Below are 18,340 nucleotides of genomic sequence, written 5' to 3' on the forward strand. Positions count from 1 at the left end.
CATATAATTTAGTGGTTAGTAAAGAATTGTGTGCCAAAGATACCCCTTTCGCTACGCCCCTAGCAACTGCTTCCGATTGTCCACCGGCAAAAGCCGGCTATCGATGCCGATCCGGTCCCTTTTGTTTACCATTTCGAAATTCGCATCGACATGGCCGACACGAAATCCGGGTCCGGACGGTACTCGGCAGCCGGTGGAAGTGGCACCAGTGGCCTGTCGCCCTTGGTGCAGGGTCCTGCGAACCTGGAGTGCAAGGACTTTCAGGAGTACCTGCGCACTCGCCAAACGCCGGAGTCGCTGGAGAAGCTCTACAACTATCCGCCCATTTGCTTAGCTGTGTTCCGGGAGCTTCCCGAAATAGCCAGGCAGTTTATCATAAGGATTTTGTTTGTGGACCAACCGGTGCCACAAGCGGTGGTCACCTCATGGGGGGCCCAACGTTGTGCCAAGTAAGATTAACTCAAATTAGTTTCGTAAATTCACTATAGTTCCATAATCATTCTTTCAGGGAGCAAACAGAGGCCACCAGCTGTCTGACTGCGTTGAATGTCTGGCGTGTTACTGCCATTCCTGGTGGCCTGTCTGCCTGGGAACTTTCGCCCACCTTTAAGAAGAGCGTGCGCCAGGTGCTGCTGGGCGGCGGAAAGCCCTGGCCCATGACCAACACGCTGGAGAAGGACTCAAAGCCCAGGGACATCGCCTTCCTCGACACATACGCCATGTCACGATGGCGCTGCGTGCTGCACTACATGGTTGGCACTGGAAATCGCAATGGCACCGATGCGGAGGCGATAAGTCCGGATGCCGTGAGGATTCTGCTTCACGCCAATCTCATGAAACGAGATGAGCGCGATGGCATCACAATAACCCGACAGGGCTTCCAGTTCCTACTGCTAGACACGCGAGCTCAGGTTTGGCACTTTATGCTCCAGTACCTAGACACGTGCGAGGAGCGAGGGATTAGCCTGCCGGAATGCCTGTCCATGCTGTTCCAGCTCAGCTTTTCCACTTTGGGCAGGGACTACAGTTCGGAGGGAATGAATAACCAGATGCTGACCTTCCTGCAGCATCTGCGGGAGTTCGGATTGGTCTTCCAGCGAAAGCGCAAGGAGGGGCGCTTCTATCCCACCCGTTTGGCTCTGAATGTGACCAGCAAAGAGGCTGCGGCCACCGCCTCCGTGGCAATGGATGAGGAGGTGACCCAGGATTGTGGCTATATCGTGGTGGAGACGAACTACCGCGTGTATGCCTACACTGACTCGCCGCTTCAGGTGGCCGTGCTGGGTCTGTTCACAGAGCTACTCTACCGCTTTCCCAATCTCGTTGTGGGCGTGCTCACCCGGGATTCAGTGCGCCAGGCGCTGCGGGGCGGAATTACGGCGGAGCAGATTGTCTCATATCTGGAACAGTATGCGCATCCCAACATGCGTTTGGTGGAGTCTGCCATTCAGTCGAAATCCTGCCTGCCACCTACAGTCGTTGATCAAATTAAACTGTGGGAACTGGAGCGAAATCGCTTCACCTACACGGAGGGCGTGGTGTACAATCAGTTCCTCTCACAAGTTGATTTCGTAACGCTGAGGGACTACGCTCAGTCGATCCACATGCTGGTGTGGCAAAATGAACGAACTCGCACCATGGTGGTCCAGAAGAATGGTCACGATGATGTCAAGCGTTACTGGAAGAAGTACTCTAAGAGTGGTGTTTAACCCGGGACTACTTCCCATTAAGAAGTTTAATCAAGGGTCACATCTGTCTCCATTTCGTTTCTAAGCTAAAATTTTAATATATCGTTTAATAAGTGAGTGGGAGATATAGCGTCGACATATAACGTACAAGAAGAATACAATTAAAGTACACAGGTATCATATACAAGAAATTATTACACAGAAAACCACGTTAAAGCTTGACCTTAGATGGTACTTTAGGGTGGGTCGACTTGGAAGATTGCCAAACACAGAACTGACGCAATTAAAGAGCCATATATAATCCTTGCTAAAAATTGTAATTTTCATGAAGTAATTTCTTATTTGGGTTTCAATTGGGCGAAATAAAGTCCTAATGGAGATATCTTTATAAAAACGTTTTAGTTATTACCTATCTTTAATACAATTGTCATTAAAAAAAAGGGTGAATAATCAAAATGTAAAGCAAAGGAAATATGTTTTGGACTATTGATAAAACATGAAATCGACCCACCCTAGGGTATCTAAATGCATATGGAAACGGATCTAATACAAAATCGGGCGTTGGGGCATGCAGAGGTTATAGTAACTGCCTTTAGTCCAGAAATCCATGCCCTTCCAGCCGCACCAGCCTTTAATTTGAATGGTGGCCAGTTCATCGGCCCCTGTGTAATGTGGATCCAAGATAAGGAACTTCACCTGACCCGTCTGCACGCAGTAGTCCACTCCGATAATAGTGTGAGCTAGCACACCGCCGCCAATCATCACCGGTGTTCCTTGCGTCTGGAAGTGCATGGCCAGTTCGGAGGCAACAGTGGCCAACTCGCCTCCAGAGGCCACGTGTAGAATCTTCGAGTCTACGTTAAGGAATCCCTGCAGGCACATGCTTATCTCCGTGGAACCTATCCACTGGGAGGATCCCACGAAAGCAGCCGGCTTGTCATTGATCTTGTGCAGGTATTCCTGTACTTCCAAGTGTGTGGGAATCGGAGCGTTCGTATAACCCTGCAGCACGAACCAGGAGCATATCGTCTGCAGCGAGCGGTAGGCACAGCCCCATCCCTTGTCCTGCACCTGCTGTTGCAGGTAGTGGTAGTAATGGTAGTTTCCGTTCACTAAGTACTCCTTGCCGTCGGTTACTCCACTGGGCCGGACTCCAATGTGTGTGTTCAGCAGTGGAGTCCACGGGGCATCCTCCGTTTCGCCCAGGAAACGCACCTGATTGGCTCTGCGGAAATAGGGACGACTGACGGGCAAAGCGAACTGTCGATGGAGTCGCTTGCGTCTCTCCTGCATGTGCGGCTCATCGTCGCCTAGGTCCTCCAAGTAAGCGCAGCTCACGAAGTGCCCAAACTCCTGGGGATAGAAGTGATAGCTAGCGGGCACCAGCAGCTTGCCGCTCTCCGATTCTGTGAGGTGCTCAATCAGGCTCAGCTCGAATAATCTCAGGGCACGGCAGATGCTCTCGATGAGGACGTCGTACAGCCGCAGCAGCTTGGTCTTCCGGCAAAGAATAGCCATGGCTTCTATCTCCAATGGAACTTGGACTCGGGTTTGCTCCTCTGTGGTTACGGCAATGCTGAGCGCCGGATGAGGCGGTGAGTCCCTGGCAACAGGATCACGACTGCGCGATCGCAACACATCGATGGGAATCACCTCATAGTCGCAGCCAGTGGGAGCCAATCTCCTGACTGGCGTATTTTGGGCCTTCGCCTTCTTCTTGTCTCCACCTGCAGACTCCTTGTCATGTCCTGGGCTGGGGATGACATCTAGAAGATCCTGAATCTGGGAGTCACTGGTAAAGCGTTTGTCCAGCGGTCCGCAGCTGTTGATGAAGATCTTCGTCTGCGGTACATTGAACACCAGATTGCCGTCGGCTACCCGCTTACGGAGAATATGCATTTCCCGGGCCACTGACTCCGGAGTGGCTGCCGTTTGGAGGAAGAACCCGCACTGCAGCCGAGTGAAGCAGAAGTCGTTGTACAGCTGCTCAGCCTCCATCACCTCGTAGGGCGCGTCCTCCAGCTTTCCGTGCACAAAGAACGAGGCCCGCAGACCCACCAAGGTGCCCAATTCGCAGTGCAACAGGATGGGATTGTCGGTGATGTCCACTGACTTGATGACCTCATTAAGGTGTGCCTCGCCATCGGTGCAGTCGCCGAACTTGACCAATCCGCAGAGATCCAGTTCGGCGGGGAATCTGTGCTGGATCTGCTCGTAGTTCAGCTGCCCCAAACTGGACTCAATGTTGAAGCTCAGGAGGAGCAGGGTTCCCTCTCCGTAGAAAACTCCGTATAAACAACCACTGCATTGCTGCTTTGTTCGCTCCAGGCGCTACAATCGAAAGTTTCAGCATTACAAATTATCTTTAATTGCAATAATAAGTCTTACTTTTAGCAGGAATGCAGAAATTTTCAGTTTCGGCAGCATATTTGCGCTAAATTATTATGGAAAGTGAAGTAATTCGGCCACAAGTGCAGTTCTTGCACAGCTGGCAGATTTCTATCGATAACAGCGTCTTGACGGCCATAGACCTATCGACATGGGCTCAGAAAAGGGGATGATTAATATAGATTTAAATTAATCAGATTCGGGATAATTTAAAGTAATTTATCATAAGAAACGGGGTAAAGTAGCGATGCTTCCACTTTAAATTTAAAATATCTCATCGAAAACGAAAATAAAATTGTATTTTAAGGAGAAAGAAATTTACTTATAGGATTGTGTTAAAAAAGTTATGATTCCAAATTTTAAAATAAAGAGAATATGATCTTTAAAAAATTCAAATAAGTATTTTTTAAGAAATAGCAAAATAAATAACTAACTGTTCTAAAAAAAAGTTAAAGGGAAAAGCTGTAAAAATAATTGTTAGTTATTTAAAAAAATTCTTGAAAACAACAATCTTAGTAAAAGAAATGAGAAGTCCTTTTTTTCTCGAAAAAAATGCAATATCCATTTCATTACTCAGCCTCACCACTTATCTTTGGCTCCAAAGAAATTCAAAAAGTCGATTTACACACACATATAACATTTATTTAATATATAGTTTATATTGAATTCGGCATAGTGTATAGATTCGCAAAAATGTTATAAACGCAGCCCAAACACCGCGTATTCCGCTCCATGACTCTCCATTCGACTCACCATCCGTAGTCCTCAATTCGTTAATTCTATCAATGTTACACATTTATATACAGTACATAATTGCGTGGTGCCTCTTAGTTTTGTTTTAACTGGAATATCGTGCTTTTTCTCGATTTGCTTTCGTGCCTACTAATTTACATTAAGAGTTTTCAAGCGGTATTCTTTTTGTTTTTCTTTAGTTACGACATCTACAAACTACTAGGTTTCAGAATTTTCTAATTAATTTCATTGCTAAATTTTATGATTTGCGCAAAAACACAAGCTTACTTCGAAAAAAGGTTTAAAACGCAATCAATCGCTATAAATATATATTGAATTCCTGCGGCTTCCATTTCCATTTCCTGCCCTTCATCCACGCCCTTCCTCCCACTTTTCCTCATCATAGATAAACGTTTAAACGCGAAATTTTAAACACAAGCATCCATATCCACCGCGGCTGCTCTGGCGCTACTTCCTCTGCTTGGCAGCAGAAGTGCCTGCAGTTGCTCCAGTTGCAGTGGTTCCACCTCCTGTCGTAGCCGTTGAGTCCTTGCGTGGTCCTGTGGTGATGGTCACGCTCGGACTGGCGGGCTTTGTCGTTGTCATCGAAGTTTTACAGCCACTGTTCTGGGACTTGGATTTGGGTGCTGATGGGGCTATGGTTTTACCTGAAAAACAAAATGGTTTTATTTGATGATTACAACACAACAATTAAAAGGTAACTAATTATATTTTTAGTGATAAAGTGGAACAAATTTAAATAATATTGATTTTAATATACTCATTTAGAAAGACTACTTCTCTGGGAACCTTAAGATATACCCACTAACAGAAATTAATAAGTCTCTAGGGGATCTATAAAATACAAACATTTTTAATTTAAAAATGTCTCCCGTGAGAGCTTTGAAATATACCCACTAGTAAAATGTAAATAGTCTATCGGGAATCTTAAAAAAACTTTTTTTCGAACCTTAAAATGTGAAAAAAATGTCAAATAATCTAAACTATTTGTGTTATATGCCACAATCGTGCTAGTCAACTCACCCTGGTCTACCTTCTTGGTCTTGCCAGCAGGCTCCATTTCTGGTTGCTCGGTAGCCTTGACCTTAGTGGGCTTCTCGAGGGTTTGAGTGGGCGAGGACGAGGACTCCCCCTCACCATACTCCTCGATGGCGGGCATGAATCCCTCGGACACACTGCTGCTGTCCTGGGTGCTGGTGGGCGAATCCTTCTCCTCGGCAATGCGGGGCAGAGGCTCGGAGTTGGCCAGGGTAACCACAGCGGTGGCACTTGACTCCGTACCGGAAGTGGTTGTGGGAACCACTGAAGCCACAGCGGTTTGTCTTTGAGATTCCTCAGGGGTGGCCATCACCATCTGCTGTGATTGTGCTGCAGGAGCAGCTGAAACTGCTCCTCCAGATCCCGCTGCATTGGCGCCTGGCGTCGACCTCCAGGTGGTGGTCACAACTCGCTGGTGCGTGGGCTGCTTGATGGGTGGCGAGCAGCACAGTGGCGATATCTTTGTTTCAGCGCTACGAGGATGCAAGCGGTCCGGGGACAAGGCCCGTCTTAGCAGCGGAGAACTCGGTTCCGCTGACTTGGTGCGAGCAAATCCTGCCTTCTTGGTGTTGGCATTCACCGCCGTCTGCAACGTGGGCAGCGTGCTCCCAGGACTGTAAGACTGTGTGGTGTTGGAGGCACCTGGCTGATGACCAACCAGTGGAAAGGCCAAAGGGGAAGGAGATCGTGTGGGCGACGATGGCAGCGGCGATGGGGAAGGTGTCCGCGCCAACGGAGACAGCGGAATGTGGCCCACAGACTTCCGGCGATTCGGCAGCGAATTGTTGCTCGTGGTGTGGAGGGTCTTCAGTCCTCCGGCGGGATTGCTGGCATTGCCTCCGCCCGCTATTACGGAGGTGGCCGCGTGCAGCTTGTGCTTGAGACCATGTAGAGTGGATGGACGCTGATACAGCTGCGGAACGACGCCAGTGGGAGACACTATAAAAGTGAAGCAGGAAACATTGATTAGCCGGGAAGGTTCGTATGCCTTTAATCAACTTACCTGGCACATTTCCCACAGAGGTGGGACTACTGCCGACGACGGCTCCCACATGGGGCAAGAGCACCAGCTGCGTGGGTGGCGGGGCAGCGGGCAATTGCACACTGAGGGCCGAGGGAGCAACTGGAGCGGATGCTGCGTTGCCACCGTGATTGGAGCCACTCGAACCGGTGGGTGTGTTGGGCGATGAGGAAGAGGGCGAGGTGGACTGCGATGAGGAGTTAGCTGCCGACTGGCAACAGCTGCTGTGATACGAAGAATCCAACGGGGACAGATTTCTTGCCGATGGTGTGGTGGGTGAGCTTGTGCCAGCAGAGTACTATAATTAATGTGGAGATATAGATAAGATTATAAGCTCTGCAACCATTGAGCAAATGCGATCTCACCTGCTGCATCTCCGCATTGGCGCGCTTGCTGCTTATGCGGCGGAACAGCGAAGTCTTACGCTTCTTGTCGTGCTCCCGCTTGGTCTGCTTCTTCTGGCGGTTCACACCCTTTTTGGCCAGCTTGCTGTGCATGAGATCGCGCTTGCGGCCACCGCTCTGAATGCTGGTGTGTTCGAGGGGCGTGGCCCGCAGGGTAACATGCTCGCCGCCGCTCAGGAGCAGCTGCAGCACCTGTGTGTGGAACAGACCCTGCACAGCCTCACCATTGACATGGGTAATGAGATCCGCCGGTCGCAGCCCTGCCTCAAAAGCCGGGCTGCCCTCGTCTACGGCCATGACCAAATGGTGCATCGTATAAAAGTCCGTGTCGCCATAGTACACCCGGATGGTGTGTACAGTAAAACCAAATCCACGAGGTCCACGTCGAATGATGATCGGTGGCTTCAAATTTGTAACCAATGGCGAGAGCTCTCGGCAAGGCGACGTATCCCTGGAGCTGGCTGTGCTGGAGCCGTTGCCTCCGCCGCCCGGCGATTGAATGCCGCACAACTGAGCGGCCAATTGACTGTTGTCCAGTGATGTCATCAGCGACAAGCCCAAAGCGGATGCTGACTTAACAATCGATCTGGAACGATGGTGCTTCATGCTGGTGCCACTGCTGCTGCCGTCCATGGATTTCGGTTGATGCTGCAACGCCAGCGGCGATTGTTCCCTGGGCAAGTTCATGTTCTCCGTGGATGAGCTGCCCGCGGAAATGGTTTCGTCCTCTATCGAGATGGAGAAACGTGGCAAAATGTCCCTGGCACAGACGCCCTTCCGTTTTCGGTTGATCTGCGGCGAGAAGTCATCACTGTCCGTTTGCGAACTCTCCGGCGTGCTGCGTGAGAAGCTGCCCACCGTGGCTGTTGGCGGAGTGGCCGCCATTGCCGCCTGAGTTTGAGTTGGTGGCGGAGTGGCCGGCGTGCTGATGATGGTCGTCGTGTTTGGCGGCATGCTATGACGCTGCTGCATGCGCTGAGTTTGCCCGGAAACCGGTTGCTGAAGATAGTGTTTCAACATCCGCAGTTCCGCGTCGTTTCCAATCGTGACATTGTGCAGCAACTCCGGCAAATAGTCGGCATCTGGGGTGGACGGCACCTTCAGGCAGCTGGACGAGAGCTGTAAGAAATATTTAATAAATATACAATAAAATATAATACTTGTTCTGAGTCAAGTAACAAGAAAACTTAGAGGTATCACAAACAGTTTGTTGATTTAAAAACTCCCCTAATTGACACAATTATTTACTTTTGGTATAGACCTAATTTGCTTTAATGAAAAATATTTGCTTAGCTAATACTCACATCTAGCTTTCGCAGTTGTGGCGTGTTCAAGAACTTGTTGACCACTCCCTCGTTGGAGGCGCTACCCGAACCACTACCGCTACCACTACCGCTTCCCGTTCCCGTTTTGAGTTTAGGCAGGGCGCCAGTTGATGTGGGACCTGCAGCTGCTACTGGGTTCTCCTGGGCACGCGATGGTAGCGATGTAAGTGGTGGCGGGCCCGTCGATTTGGCGCCATCAGTGGCCGAGGGCGTGGCATGACGAGACCAACTATAATGCTGCTTCCTATATTGCGGAGTATACGAATTAAAACTGCCAAAAACGGGCGTATCATCTGTGTCGTCCGTATCTTCGCCACCTAGATCATGGTTGTAGCGATCCATGCGGGCTAATTAAAGAGAAAGTAGAAATGTTATAATAAATGTATTCAATATTATCTAATGTTATCCAACTTACTGTCAAAATAACTGGTATCATCATCGTGGGACAACTGCGGCACAAACTCTGCCTTTTGACGCAGCAGGGAATTCCAATCCATGCCCAGAAAATATTCATGCTCCTTCATTTCAAGGGCACCCGATTGGGTGCCCAAACGATCCCTCGGATTCTGCTGCAGCAACTGCGAAATGATGTCCTTTGCCTCCGATTGCACGGGCCAATCTTCACTGTCCGGCCACTCGATGTCATCGTTGACTGTGTGCGCAAATAATTCCTCCGTGGTCTCGCCAAAAAACGGCACACAACCGATAAGGAATTCGTATAGAATGATGCCCATTGACCACCAATCGACTGGTTTGCCATAACCTTGGCGTAGGATCACTTCGGGGGCAATGTACTCGGGTGTGCCATACACCTGGAATAGAGAAAAAATGTAAATGTAAATTTAATGGTTTCCCTTCTTAAATAAGGACTTCGAATTACAAACCTGCTTGTCGGAAAATTGCCTAGTCTCCGAATCGATATATCCCTCGTACAGATTAGTGGCCAACGACATAAGACCCATCTTGGAGAGCCCAAAGTCCGTCAGCTTGATGTGGCCCAGGGCCGTGATCAGAAGATTGTCCGGCTTCAGGTCGCGGTGCACGATGCCGTAGCTGTGCAGATACTCTACGGCTAATACTGTCTCGGCGAAATAGAAGCGGGCCATGTCCGCGGGCAGTGGCCCGATGTTCTTCAGCAGCGTTCCGCAGTCGCCACCCTCCACGTACTCCATTACCAGGCACAGGTGTTTCTTGGTCTCGAACGAACAGTACATGCTGACCACAAAGGGATTGTCGGCGAACGAGAGAATGTCACGCTCGGCAAACACCTGCTCCACCTGGTTGCGCAGAATGAGATTATTTTTGTTGATTTTCTTCATGGCGAAGCGCTGACGGGTGGTCTTGTGCTTCACCAGGTAGACGGCTCCGTAAGCACCATTTGAGATCAGCTTGACAATGTCAAAGTCGTTTTCTTGGGGTGAGGGTTGTTGTTGGGCTCCACTGCCTGCTGTTGTTCCTGCAGCTCCTCCAGGGAATCCTCCAGCTCCTGATCCTCCAACTGCACTACCTGCTCCTGTTCTTTCCTCATTCATCTGGCTTATAGCCTGTGCAAAAGATGGAGCATTTTCACACGTAGCTACGGGGGTCTGAGGAGGCTGCTGGGGTGTCGCTGTGCCACTCCCTGAGTCCAAGGCAATGGAATCCAGAGCCAGGCTGCTCAACTGTTTGGCTGCACTGGTAAGGGGCGAATTGAGGAGCAAACTGCCATTCGGTTGCAGAGGATCCGCGTCCACGGTAACCTGCTCCGAGCACATCTGCTGTGTCTCCCGCAACTCTTGCTGAAGTTCTGCGATTGGATCACGGTTCAGGCCCAGCTTGTGGATTATGTATTGCGGAATGTCCGCCTTGATAACGGGCATGGCCTTGGCTTGTCCCTCGGCAGCCTCCAATAGCTCGTAGAACTCCTGCGGATCGAATTCCAGGCATTCCAGCAATCGAGCTGGACGCGAAATAATCAATAGAAGCTTTTTAATCACACCATTTAGCTCAGCGGCCGCCTCCGGCGATTTCTCCTTGGTCTCGACCAGCAAACGCTCCAGATTCTCACTTAGCTCATAGAAATATTGCGAGGTTATCAACTTGGCCTCCGATTTGTGCAGGCAGTCCCTTGCCATTTCCAATACCTGATGATGCACAAAGCTGTAGAAGAGAATTAGTTTAAGTTATTCACTTTCTTATTCATATAGAATTTCATATTCTTATTAAATTTCGTAAATGATTTAGTCTCACCGCACTATCGGCTGCGAGTCCCTAAAGCTGTTGCAAGCAGCACTCTTGTTTTCGTTGATGAAGTGCTTTAGACGCTCCTCCATTTGCTGGGTGGCCTTGGGGAAACGCTCCTTGTATAGAGTGTTCATCACGGCAATCTCATTGTCCACGATAGGTGAACGCGATGGGCTGGAGAGCGATCGGGAGCGTGGACGAAAGAAGGGCGACATTCGACCCCCAACCTGCACAGCACTCGAGGCAGAGGTATTGGCCGATGAGCCACCAGTACCGCCAGCCTGCTGACCTCCGCAGGCCAAGCTCAGTTCGGCACAGCAATTATTACAAGGCGCTGTTATCAGTTTCTGGGGATGCAGCTGGGATGGTTTCGGCGGCTGGGGCGTCAGTTGCTTCTGGGAAACTGCCAGCAACAGAGCGCAGTGCTTGGGACAATGCTGCTTGAGGTGCTCGGCACAGCAGGCACCGGCGGCCACGGCAGCGGCATCCGCTTCCTGGACTCCGGGCGGAATGTTGTGCGGCAACTGGTTGAGCCCCTCCTGACTGGAGCACTGAGACTGTGAAATAGGAAACATTTAAAATAAAGATGCTGGTTTTGCCGATTGTCTCAAAGAATTCACCGATAAATTGGAGCTGCCCGGGGTGGTGCCGTATCCAGAGGAGGGAAGCGAGGCCACGGACCAGCGACGACCGTCCACAACGCCACGGCACGAGGCGATCCTTTTGATCGGAGCAAATGCAAATGGCATGGGTGAATTGAGGCGCGGACTGTCCACGGGACTGGCCGAGTACGGAGAATGGGCCCGAGATCCGCCAGCCGCTGCCACGGCAGCAGCATTGGTGACCAAGCTGAGGCGATGATGAGCCACTCCACTCGAGGAGGCGCCCGCTGATCCAGTGCCTCCACCAGCCGATCCTCTCATCACAACGCCGTGCAAATGATGGTGATGGTGGTGCTTAACCATGCCAATCCCGGCACAACTGCCCGATCTTGAGATGTTGTGGCCGCCCGAAGGAGAAGCCCCAAAGCCGGGAGCCTGAATCGGTGGCGGAGCAGCCAGCTCGTGGCGGAAATAGTTGCCCGTGAGGCAGGGAGCCGACTTCCCCAGCGAGGAGTGACGCATGCGCAACAGATTTGACGCTTCTGTGGAGAATAAATATTAATTAAGAGATGCGATATACTTCTATTGATTAAGACAAATCTTATCACAAATTTTTAAAACACTACCCATGAAGGTAATCTCACTAAGGATTGTGAACAATCATAATCTAATAATATATATAAAACTTCTTCTTTTTAATATTAAAAACATTGAATTCGAGGGATGGTTTGAAGACAAGATTACTTTTAAAAGATAATATTTTAATATTAATTTAATAAATATTCCTCATTTGACTGTAATAAATATAAAAAAATGATACCAATTTAATCGAGTTGTCTGGTTTTAAAAGCTTACAAGGACGGCCAGATAAACATGATTAATTCTATAATATAGGTGTCAATCTGTAGGTGCTAATTACGTCAGAATTCACATCTTACTGTAATGATAAAAATAGCTTGTAAACATGCGTTCTTCGCAATGAAAGCTAATCTTATCATTGGTTTAGAAGTAAGGAAACAAATTGAGAGCTTAAATTAATCTTTAAATCTTTCCATAACAATATCAGAGCTTCAATCATTCATTAGTACTTAAGTGGATTTATTGGGATAAAATCTTACCGCTGCTGACTGCACGCAACGAATTGGTGTGTTGCTGGTAGGAAATCTTCCGGAGAAGGGCCGTGTATCCCCTCGAATGCAAGGAGCTGGAACTTCCGGACAAGCCGCCGGACGAGCTCTTGGTCAGATTTAGATTGCGCATCATCGAGGAGCCGTTGGTGCTATCGTTGCCGATGGAAAGCTTGGCCGGCGAGGTGGGCAGCAGCTCCAATCCGCTGCAGGACTTGACGCTGCTGTTGCACGAGGACGAGGCAGCCGCCAGAGCCGCTGCAGCGGCAGCTGCCTCCTGGTCGGAGTCGTCGAAGATGAGGACGCGAGCCGAGTAGCTCGACTGCGGACGAATCCGCGACAGATTGGCTGTGCTCAGGTGCCTCTTGGGCACCGGACTACCGCTCATGGTGGCGCCCGCCGTGGTGCCACTGCTGCTGTCCGCAGATACGGAGCCCGAAATGGACATGGCCTCGATCTCGCTGGCCACGCTCTGGTTGATAAACTCCTGCTCCTGCTGCTCATCGTTTTTCTGCGGCGTCGAGGTGGATATCTTGCTACCCAGGACAGCACTCACTGAGTGGGTGGACGATGTCGATGAGGATGACGATGTAACTGGGCCGGCCGCTCCCTCGGCTGGACGGGATGCAGCTCCCTCCTGGCGACTCATGATCGGGCTGGGTTCGCGTTCACTCTGATCTTAGCAGGATCGCATGTTGTTGTTAGTCTCCAAGGCGTTGTTGCTTCTGCTCTTGGTCATGGCGTCGGCGGCTACAATTTGAAACGATTAATTAGCATACGACTGGCAGAGCGTTTCCCAGTTCCCAGTTCACTTCCCATCCCATCCCCAATACCCAGATACTGGCAATTGCTTTCACACACAAACCTCCGGCTAATTAATCTCGTTGAGTTGTCACTTCGCACGAGCTAAGCAGCAAAATAATAATATAAATATATATAAAGCGGTTAAAAATGGGATCGAATTGTTTAAATATGTATTACATATTATACATATTCGTATATGGGAAGCGGTCGCCCACTTGGTTTTGGGTGATAGCCCAGAAATTCCACAATGAGCAAGTGACGGGTAGGCTGAATCACAATGTCGTGCAGTAACAAGGGTGTCACGGAAATCTCTTCCAACCGAAAGTCAAAATCCCGTGATTCAGAAATCTATTTTTGTTAAAAACCATTGTTTTGTGTCAAGAAACTTAAGTGTATTCTGCATAGAAACTTAAAAGAGACCACTATTATTCACATAACTTTACGTCCAAACAAATGTACGAAATATATATTCGTAAAATGTATATACCTAAATTTTTTACCTGACGTCTTATTTTTATATTACTCTACAATATTTAAAGTTAAAAAATTATATTGGTGTAAAAATGTGGAATTCTGATTTAAATTTGTTTCTGTTTTCTTTAGATGTTAACGTCGCTATTAAAAAAGAATATATACTCTTGTATAAAAAATAACATTTCAAAACTGTTGATATTTTCTCAAGATTCCACACAAAATTATATAAAATTTTATAAATCCAAAAGAGAAATCTGAATTTGTTCAATCAACAAGGTCGGTTGCTCAATATCGTTTGTAGTGTGTAATCACTTCTCTGGGATCGTGGTCTTAAGAATACACAATATTCTTAATTTCAAATAATTTTTAAATTGTAAATTGTAATCATATAAGTAAGTTAAATTATGAGTAGGAGAACAAAATGTTTTAGAATATTTCAAAGTTTGATTTTTTTAAAAGTTTAGCTTTGTTTGATACTCTAAATAATTTTGGATATTAATACAATTTTCAGATCACTTTTTTTATCCCTTTTTTAAAGTGTTTTAGACTTTGAAGGAAGTTTTTTATTGCAACAAATCAACAATTTTAGTAACTCAACTGTTCCACGTTCCAATTTCTTAAAACTTACCCGTTTTGGGTATCTATCTACTTAAAGTGCAAAGCCAGAAACCCAGTTTGCGTTCCATTGTTTACCCTTTTCTCTGGCCTTAAAAAGGCCACTAAATTATCGGATTATCTGCAGGTGAGGATCGGATCGGATCTCGCGATGGAAGGGGGCTTCAGCTACATAGGCTATACGGCACTATATGGCACGGTCGTAAATGGTGCTCCGAGGTCTCGTAGACGTTGTCGTAGTCCGACTTCTGCGGTTATCAGTTTGTTTTCGTTTCGTTTATTTTTGTGTGTTTAGTGGCATTTACTCACACACTATGTACACTATATACGCACACACGGGCAACAGGGCGTATATTTGTTTAAATTTCGCCCACTCGAGGCGAGACGCGCGAGTTATTCACATGATAATTGGATTCGCAAATGCGACCGCCGCTGTTTGCACAGATTTGATTATATTGTACGGAACCCCAAGAACCCCGACCAAAAAAAAACAGAAAGAAGAATAACCAAGGGCAAAGGATTTTCGAGTCGAAATTAATTATGGCCAGAAACAGCAACAACAACAACAACAGCGAGTGGGGCTTTGCATGGGTATGGGTAATGGAACGGTTGTCTGTGTGTGGGGCTCCTTCGCCGCCCACACAGACACACACACAGAGACTATCCCCCACAGACGTTGCGATTACGGGGTTTTTGTTACAATCAATTGCCCATTTCTCACTTCTACAGCACTCAATATTCGATTTGGAACTTTACTTTTTGTACGCAGCATTGACGTTGGGGCTGACACACACACTCGCGTGCCTGGCACGCGATTTAAGGGGTATTATTAAATATTTTTAACAGCGAAAAAATCGTTGTAACAATATCAATCAGCCGAACGGTCACACCACTAGCGATGACAGCCGATGCTGTGCAAGTTATCGAAGGTCACGGCAGTGATGACACATAAATCTCCAGGTTGAATGATTGATCGGCGGGTGATTTGAAAATTAATCAGGCGCCATAACGTTGCACACTCGTAAAAATGTACAAAATCATTTTAGAGCTTGACTAGTTGGTTTTGCCGAAAAATATATATAAATTACAATATTGGACGGCAGTCTGAGTGATATATAATAAACATACTTTTTTAAAAAGGTATTTAAGTCGAATCCAATTTAAAATTGGATATTTGGGAAGTAAACTAAAAAGAAATCAAAATGGACACCAAAAATATTTCTCGTTAACACACAACTTAATTTAGTTATGAAAATGTTATGGAACTAAAGCTACCTTAAACTAATAATGAGTACTTAACCTTAGTAAATCTTTTTAAAGTATATAATATAATATAAGTATAAAATATATTTCATTAAAAATCATAAGATAATGAAAATAATTAAAATATAAATGTATGTGGTCTTCTTTAAAAACATTCTTTATTAATACAATTGAGAAAATCAATTAATTTTAAAATTCTCAATTTTAGAAATCATTTAATCATAAAAATATAAATTCTTAAAACAATACCAGAGAGATGACAGTTTTTATGGTCTCTAAATTCAATGATAAAATATTTCAATTATTAATGGTTGAATCAGAAAGTGACTTAGCAAATAATAAACATATATTATTTAGCTTTCAATTATTACAACCGTCTTCAAAGTCCTTTACCTATTTTAAAGCCTTTCTCAATAAATAGATCGTCGGGAGTAAGTACATTTACTAACTTTATTTATTTATTACGACGCTTTTATAGAGAAAATGTAAATTTACCGACCTTGCTTTGATTCTCCGTTATTTAGAATAATCAGAATAAAAGCAAATCTATCATTAATGAGAATACAATACAGTGTAACAATTCGTTAGCCATAGTTCATGTTTGTACTGTGCGAGGTCTGGTAGGCGCTGGATATGTTCTTCTGGGAGCTGGAGCTTGCGTTGGACTGCTGCGGGAAGCCGGATCCCGGCGACGAATCCTCCTTGAGATGATCGTTCTCCTGGCACCACTCCACGAAGTCGTCGATGAGCACCGGCCAGGCGCCCTCCGAATCGTAGTTGCTCATCCTATCGTCGATGTTGGTGGCAAAGTCCAGCAGCAAGTTCCAGGTGTCCCGCGAGATGGCCCGCTTGTGCTTCTCCTCGAGGAACTGGCACCAGATGTCCAAGAACTTGAAGCGCCCACTAAGAACGATGCACCAGTAGGCGATGGCCATTTCCAGGTCGATGCCCTTCTGCCCTGGATCCTTGGCGTAGTTAAAGGTAAAGTGGTAGAAGTCCTTGAACTTTCCGGCATCGTTCAGCTCCTGCTCGAGGATGGGAAGCTTGGCCTTCAGCTTGTCGATGCTATCGATGCCCAGGTCGCACATCCCGTTGATGAACTCATCCCGTGAGAACTCGCACTGCACCTCGGCGTGGAACTTCCACGCGATGATCAGCACCAGTTTGGAGTCCGGCTTGAGGTCCAGATCCTCCAGAAAGTGGATAACCCCCTGGGATCCTATCTTTAGGGGGTCGCTGGGATCACGATAACGCACGAACAGCTGCTCGATGCGCTTGCGGTCCAGCTCCCTGTAGTAGTACTCCGGATTCTGGAAGTAATTGTCGCTGGCCAGATCAAGTTTCCAGTCGTTTTGTTGCAGACAGAAAATAGCCGTCTGTTCGCCCGTTTGTGTCAGCGATATGAACTTCTTCACCTTCTCGCGGTGCTGGCTGGATTTCAGTTTATTCTGCAAAATTATAAAAGGGCATCACTAACAATAGAAATCGTATGTGTAAGTGGTATGTTCTTGATCATCAGCGTCGAAATCTCGGGATCTATAAGAGCGACTGAGCTGGGATTTGGGACCTATACTCTTCTGAGTTCGCTAACAAGGTTTTAAAGAAATTATCTACTCGGACGTCCCAGCTTACCAAAATCGCACTACGTTAAGGAAAGTTACCTTGCCTATTTTATAGGATATGTTCTCAAGGGTAGGCTAGGTATTCTGAAGCGGGGCAGTGACTAGCGGGTATCGTATCTTATAGCCGGGGCAAACGACTATACGAATACAGCGTTCTTTCTTGTTTACTATAGATTTTGCTGGCCAGGCGAATTGCATAAATACAACAACAACAACTAGTGTGCCCAAGCTGGCGCTGCACGAAGAAGAAGACGCAACGGGTGCGAAAACAGAGCTGTTTCTCCACTTTCTCCCGGACTCGAACTTGGCCTAAACTTGGACCGCACTACGGCTGCGATTCGGAAAGGTACTCACCATTGTTGTGGCAATAATTTGATATTATTTGTTTATTTTACGGGGGATTGGAAAACTGCGGAGTGCAGGTGTTGGAAAACGTCGATTGTTTGCCTCGATAAACTAAACCAAAGCAAATCGCGTTATTCCGTTGGTATTATTTTGCATAACAATCCGCAGCGTTGTTCTTGTTTTGGCGAGACTGTGTTCAATTGTTTAAACTTTTCTCCCTATACATATTTTTGAAAGGGATATTTATTTAGTTTTGTTCACTGAGGTGTGACCTTCACCTGACAGTTGAAATTTACCCCATCAGTAAAACCGTACTGACGGTATATATTGGACATACATACGATATTTCGAGCACGGTCCCTCGCGAATGTAAGGAGGGTGTCCTCGCTATAATGTCTCTGTTAAAATAGCGAGGACACCCTCTTAACATTCGCGTGGAACCGTACTATTGCTAAGATTTGAGCATACTCACCACTGCAGGTGAGTCCGCCGGATACTACTGTGGGTAGAAAGGTTAATTTTCAAATTAACTTCGCGGCCTAACATTTCGCACTAATGAAAAGCCAAGCGGCAGTTGAGTTTGCGATCGTAAATATACTGCCAGCAACGGCAAAAGATGATGAAAAGCTTCCAACAGCATACCACTGA

At 47.1% G+C, this 18,340-nt stretch overlaps 4 protein-coding genes across 5 annotated transcripts; 1 reads left to right on the forward strand and 3 right to left on the reverse strand.

Annotated features, from left to right (window-relative positions):
• The first annotated feature begins 96 nt into the window (after nt 1–96).
• mrn (general transcription factor IIH subunit 4 marionette) lies at nt 97–1,865 on the forward strand. The gene is made up of 2 exons (XM_036815356.3): nt 97–449; nt 509–1,865. The coding sequence occupies exons 1-2, from the start codon at nt 151–153 to the stop codon at nt 1,707–1,709; spliced, it is 1,500 nt and encodes a 499-aa protein (XP_036671251.2). The 5' UTR covers nt 97–150; the 3' UTR covers nt 1,710–1,865.
• Nucleotides 1,762–4,214, reverse strand: Ufsp2 (UFM1 specific peptidase 2). The gene is made up of 2 exons (XM_017076495.4): nt 4,077–4,214; nt 1,762–4,019 (listed from the first exon to the last, which is right to left on the reverse strand). Exons 1-2 carry the CDS (start codon nt 4,113–4,115, stop codon nt 2,232–2,234), a joined length of 1,827 nt encoding a protein of 608 aa, XP_016931984.3. The 5' UTR covers nt 4,116–4,214; the 3' UTR covers nt 1,762–2,231.
• Nucleotides 4,215–4,696: 482 nt separating this feature from the next.
• dop (microtubule-associated serine/threonine (MAST) protein kinase dop) lies at nt 4,697–15,377 on the reverse strand. Its single transcript, XM_017076487.4, has 11 exons — nt 15,219–15,377; nt 12,561–13,319; nt 11,461–11,984; nt 10,847–11,397; nt 9,502–10,756; nt 9,033–9,429; nt 8,597–8,964; nt 7,254–8,411; nt 6,871–7,186; nt 5,853–6,806; nt 4,697–5,476 (listed from the first exon to the last, which is right to left on the reverse strand). Exons 2-11 carry the CDS (start codon nt 13,216–13,218, stop codon nt 5,277–5,279), a joined length of 6,381 nt encoding a protein of 2,126 aa, XP_016931976.4. The 5' UTR covers nt 13,219–13,319; nt 15,219–15,377; the 3' UTR covers nt 4,697–5,276.
• A 784-nt stretch (nt 15,378–16,161) lies between these two features.
• Nucleotides 16,162–17,987, reverse strand: SCCRO (defective in cullin neddylation 1 domain containing SCCRO). Of its 2 annotated transcripts, none has more exons than XM_017076479.4 (2): nt 17,702–17,987; nt 16,162–17,173 (listed from the first exon to the last, which is right to left on the reverse strand). In XM_017076479.4, the coding sequence occupies exons 1-2, from the start codon at nt 17,702–17,704 to the stop codon at nt 16,310–16,312; spliced, it is 867 nt and encodes a 288-aa protein (XP_016931968.1). In that variant the 5' UTR covers nt 17,705–17,987; the 3' UTR covers nt 16,162–16,309. The 2 variants fall into 2 exon arrangements, with proteins under 2 accessions (XP_016931968.1, XP_065721165.1); XM_065865093.2 differs by lacking the exon at nt 17,702–17,987 and adding an exon at nt 17,387–17,531.
• Nucleotides 17,988–18,340: the final 353 nt, after the last annotated feature.

Source organism: Drosophila suzukii, chromosome 3, assembly GCF_043229965.1.
Source record: "Drosophila suzukii chromosome 3, CBGP_Dsuzu_IsoJpt1.0, whole genome shotgun sequence".
NCBI classification, from domain to species: Eukaryota; Metazoa; Arthropoda; class Insecta; order Diptera; family Drosophilidae; genus Drosophila; species Drosophila suzukii.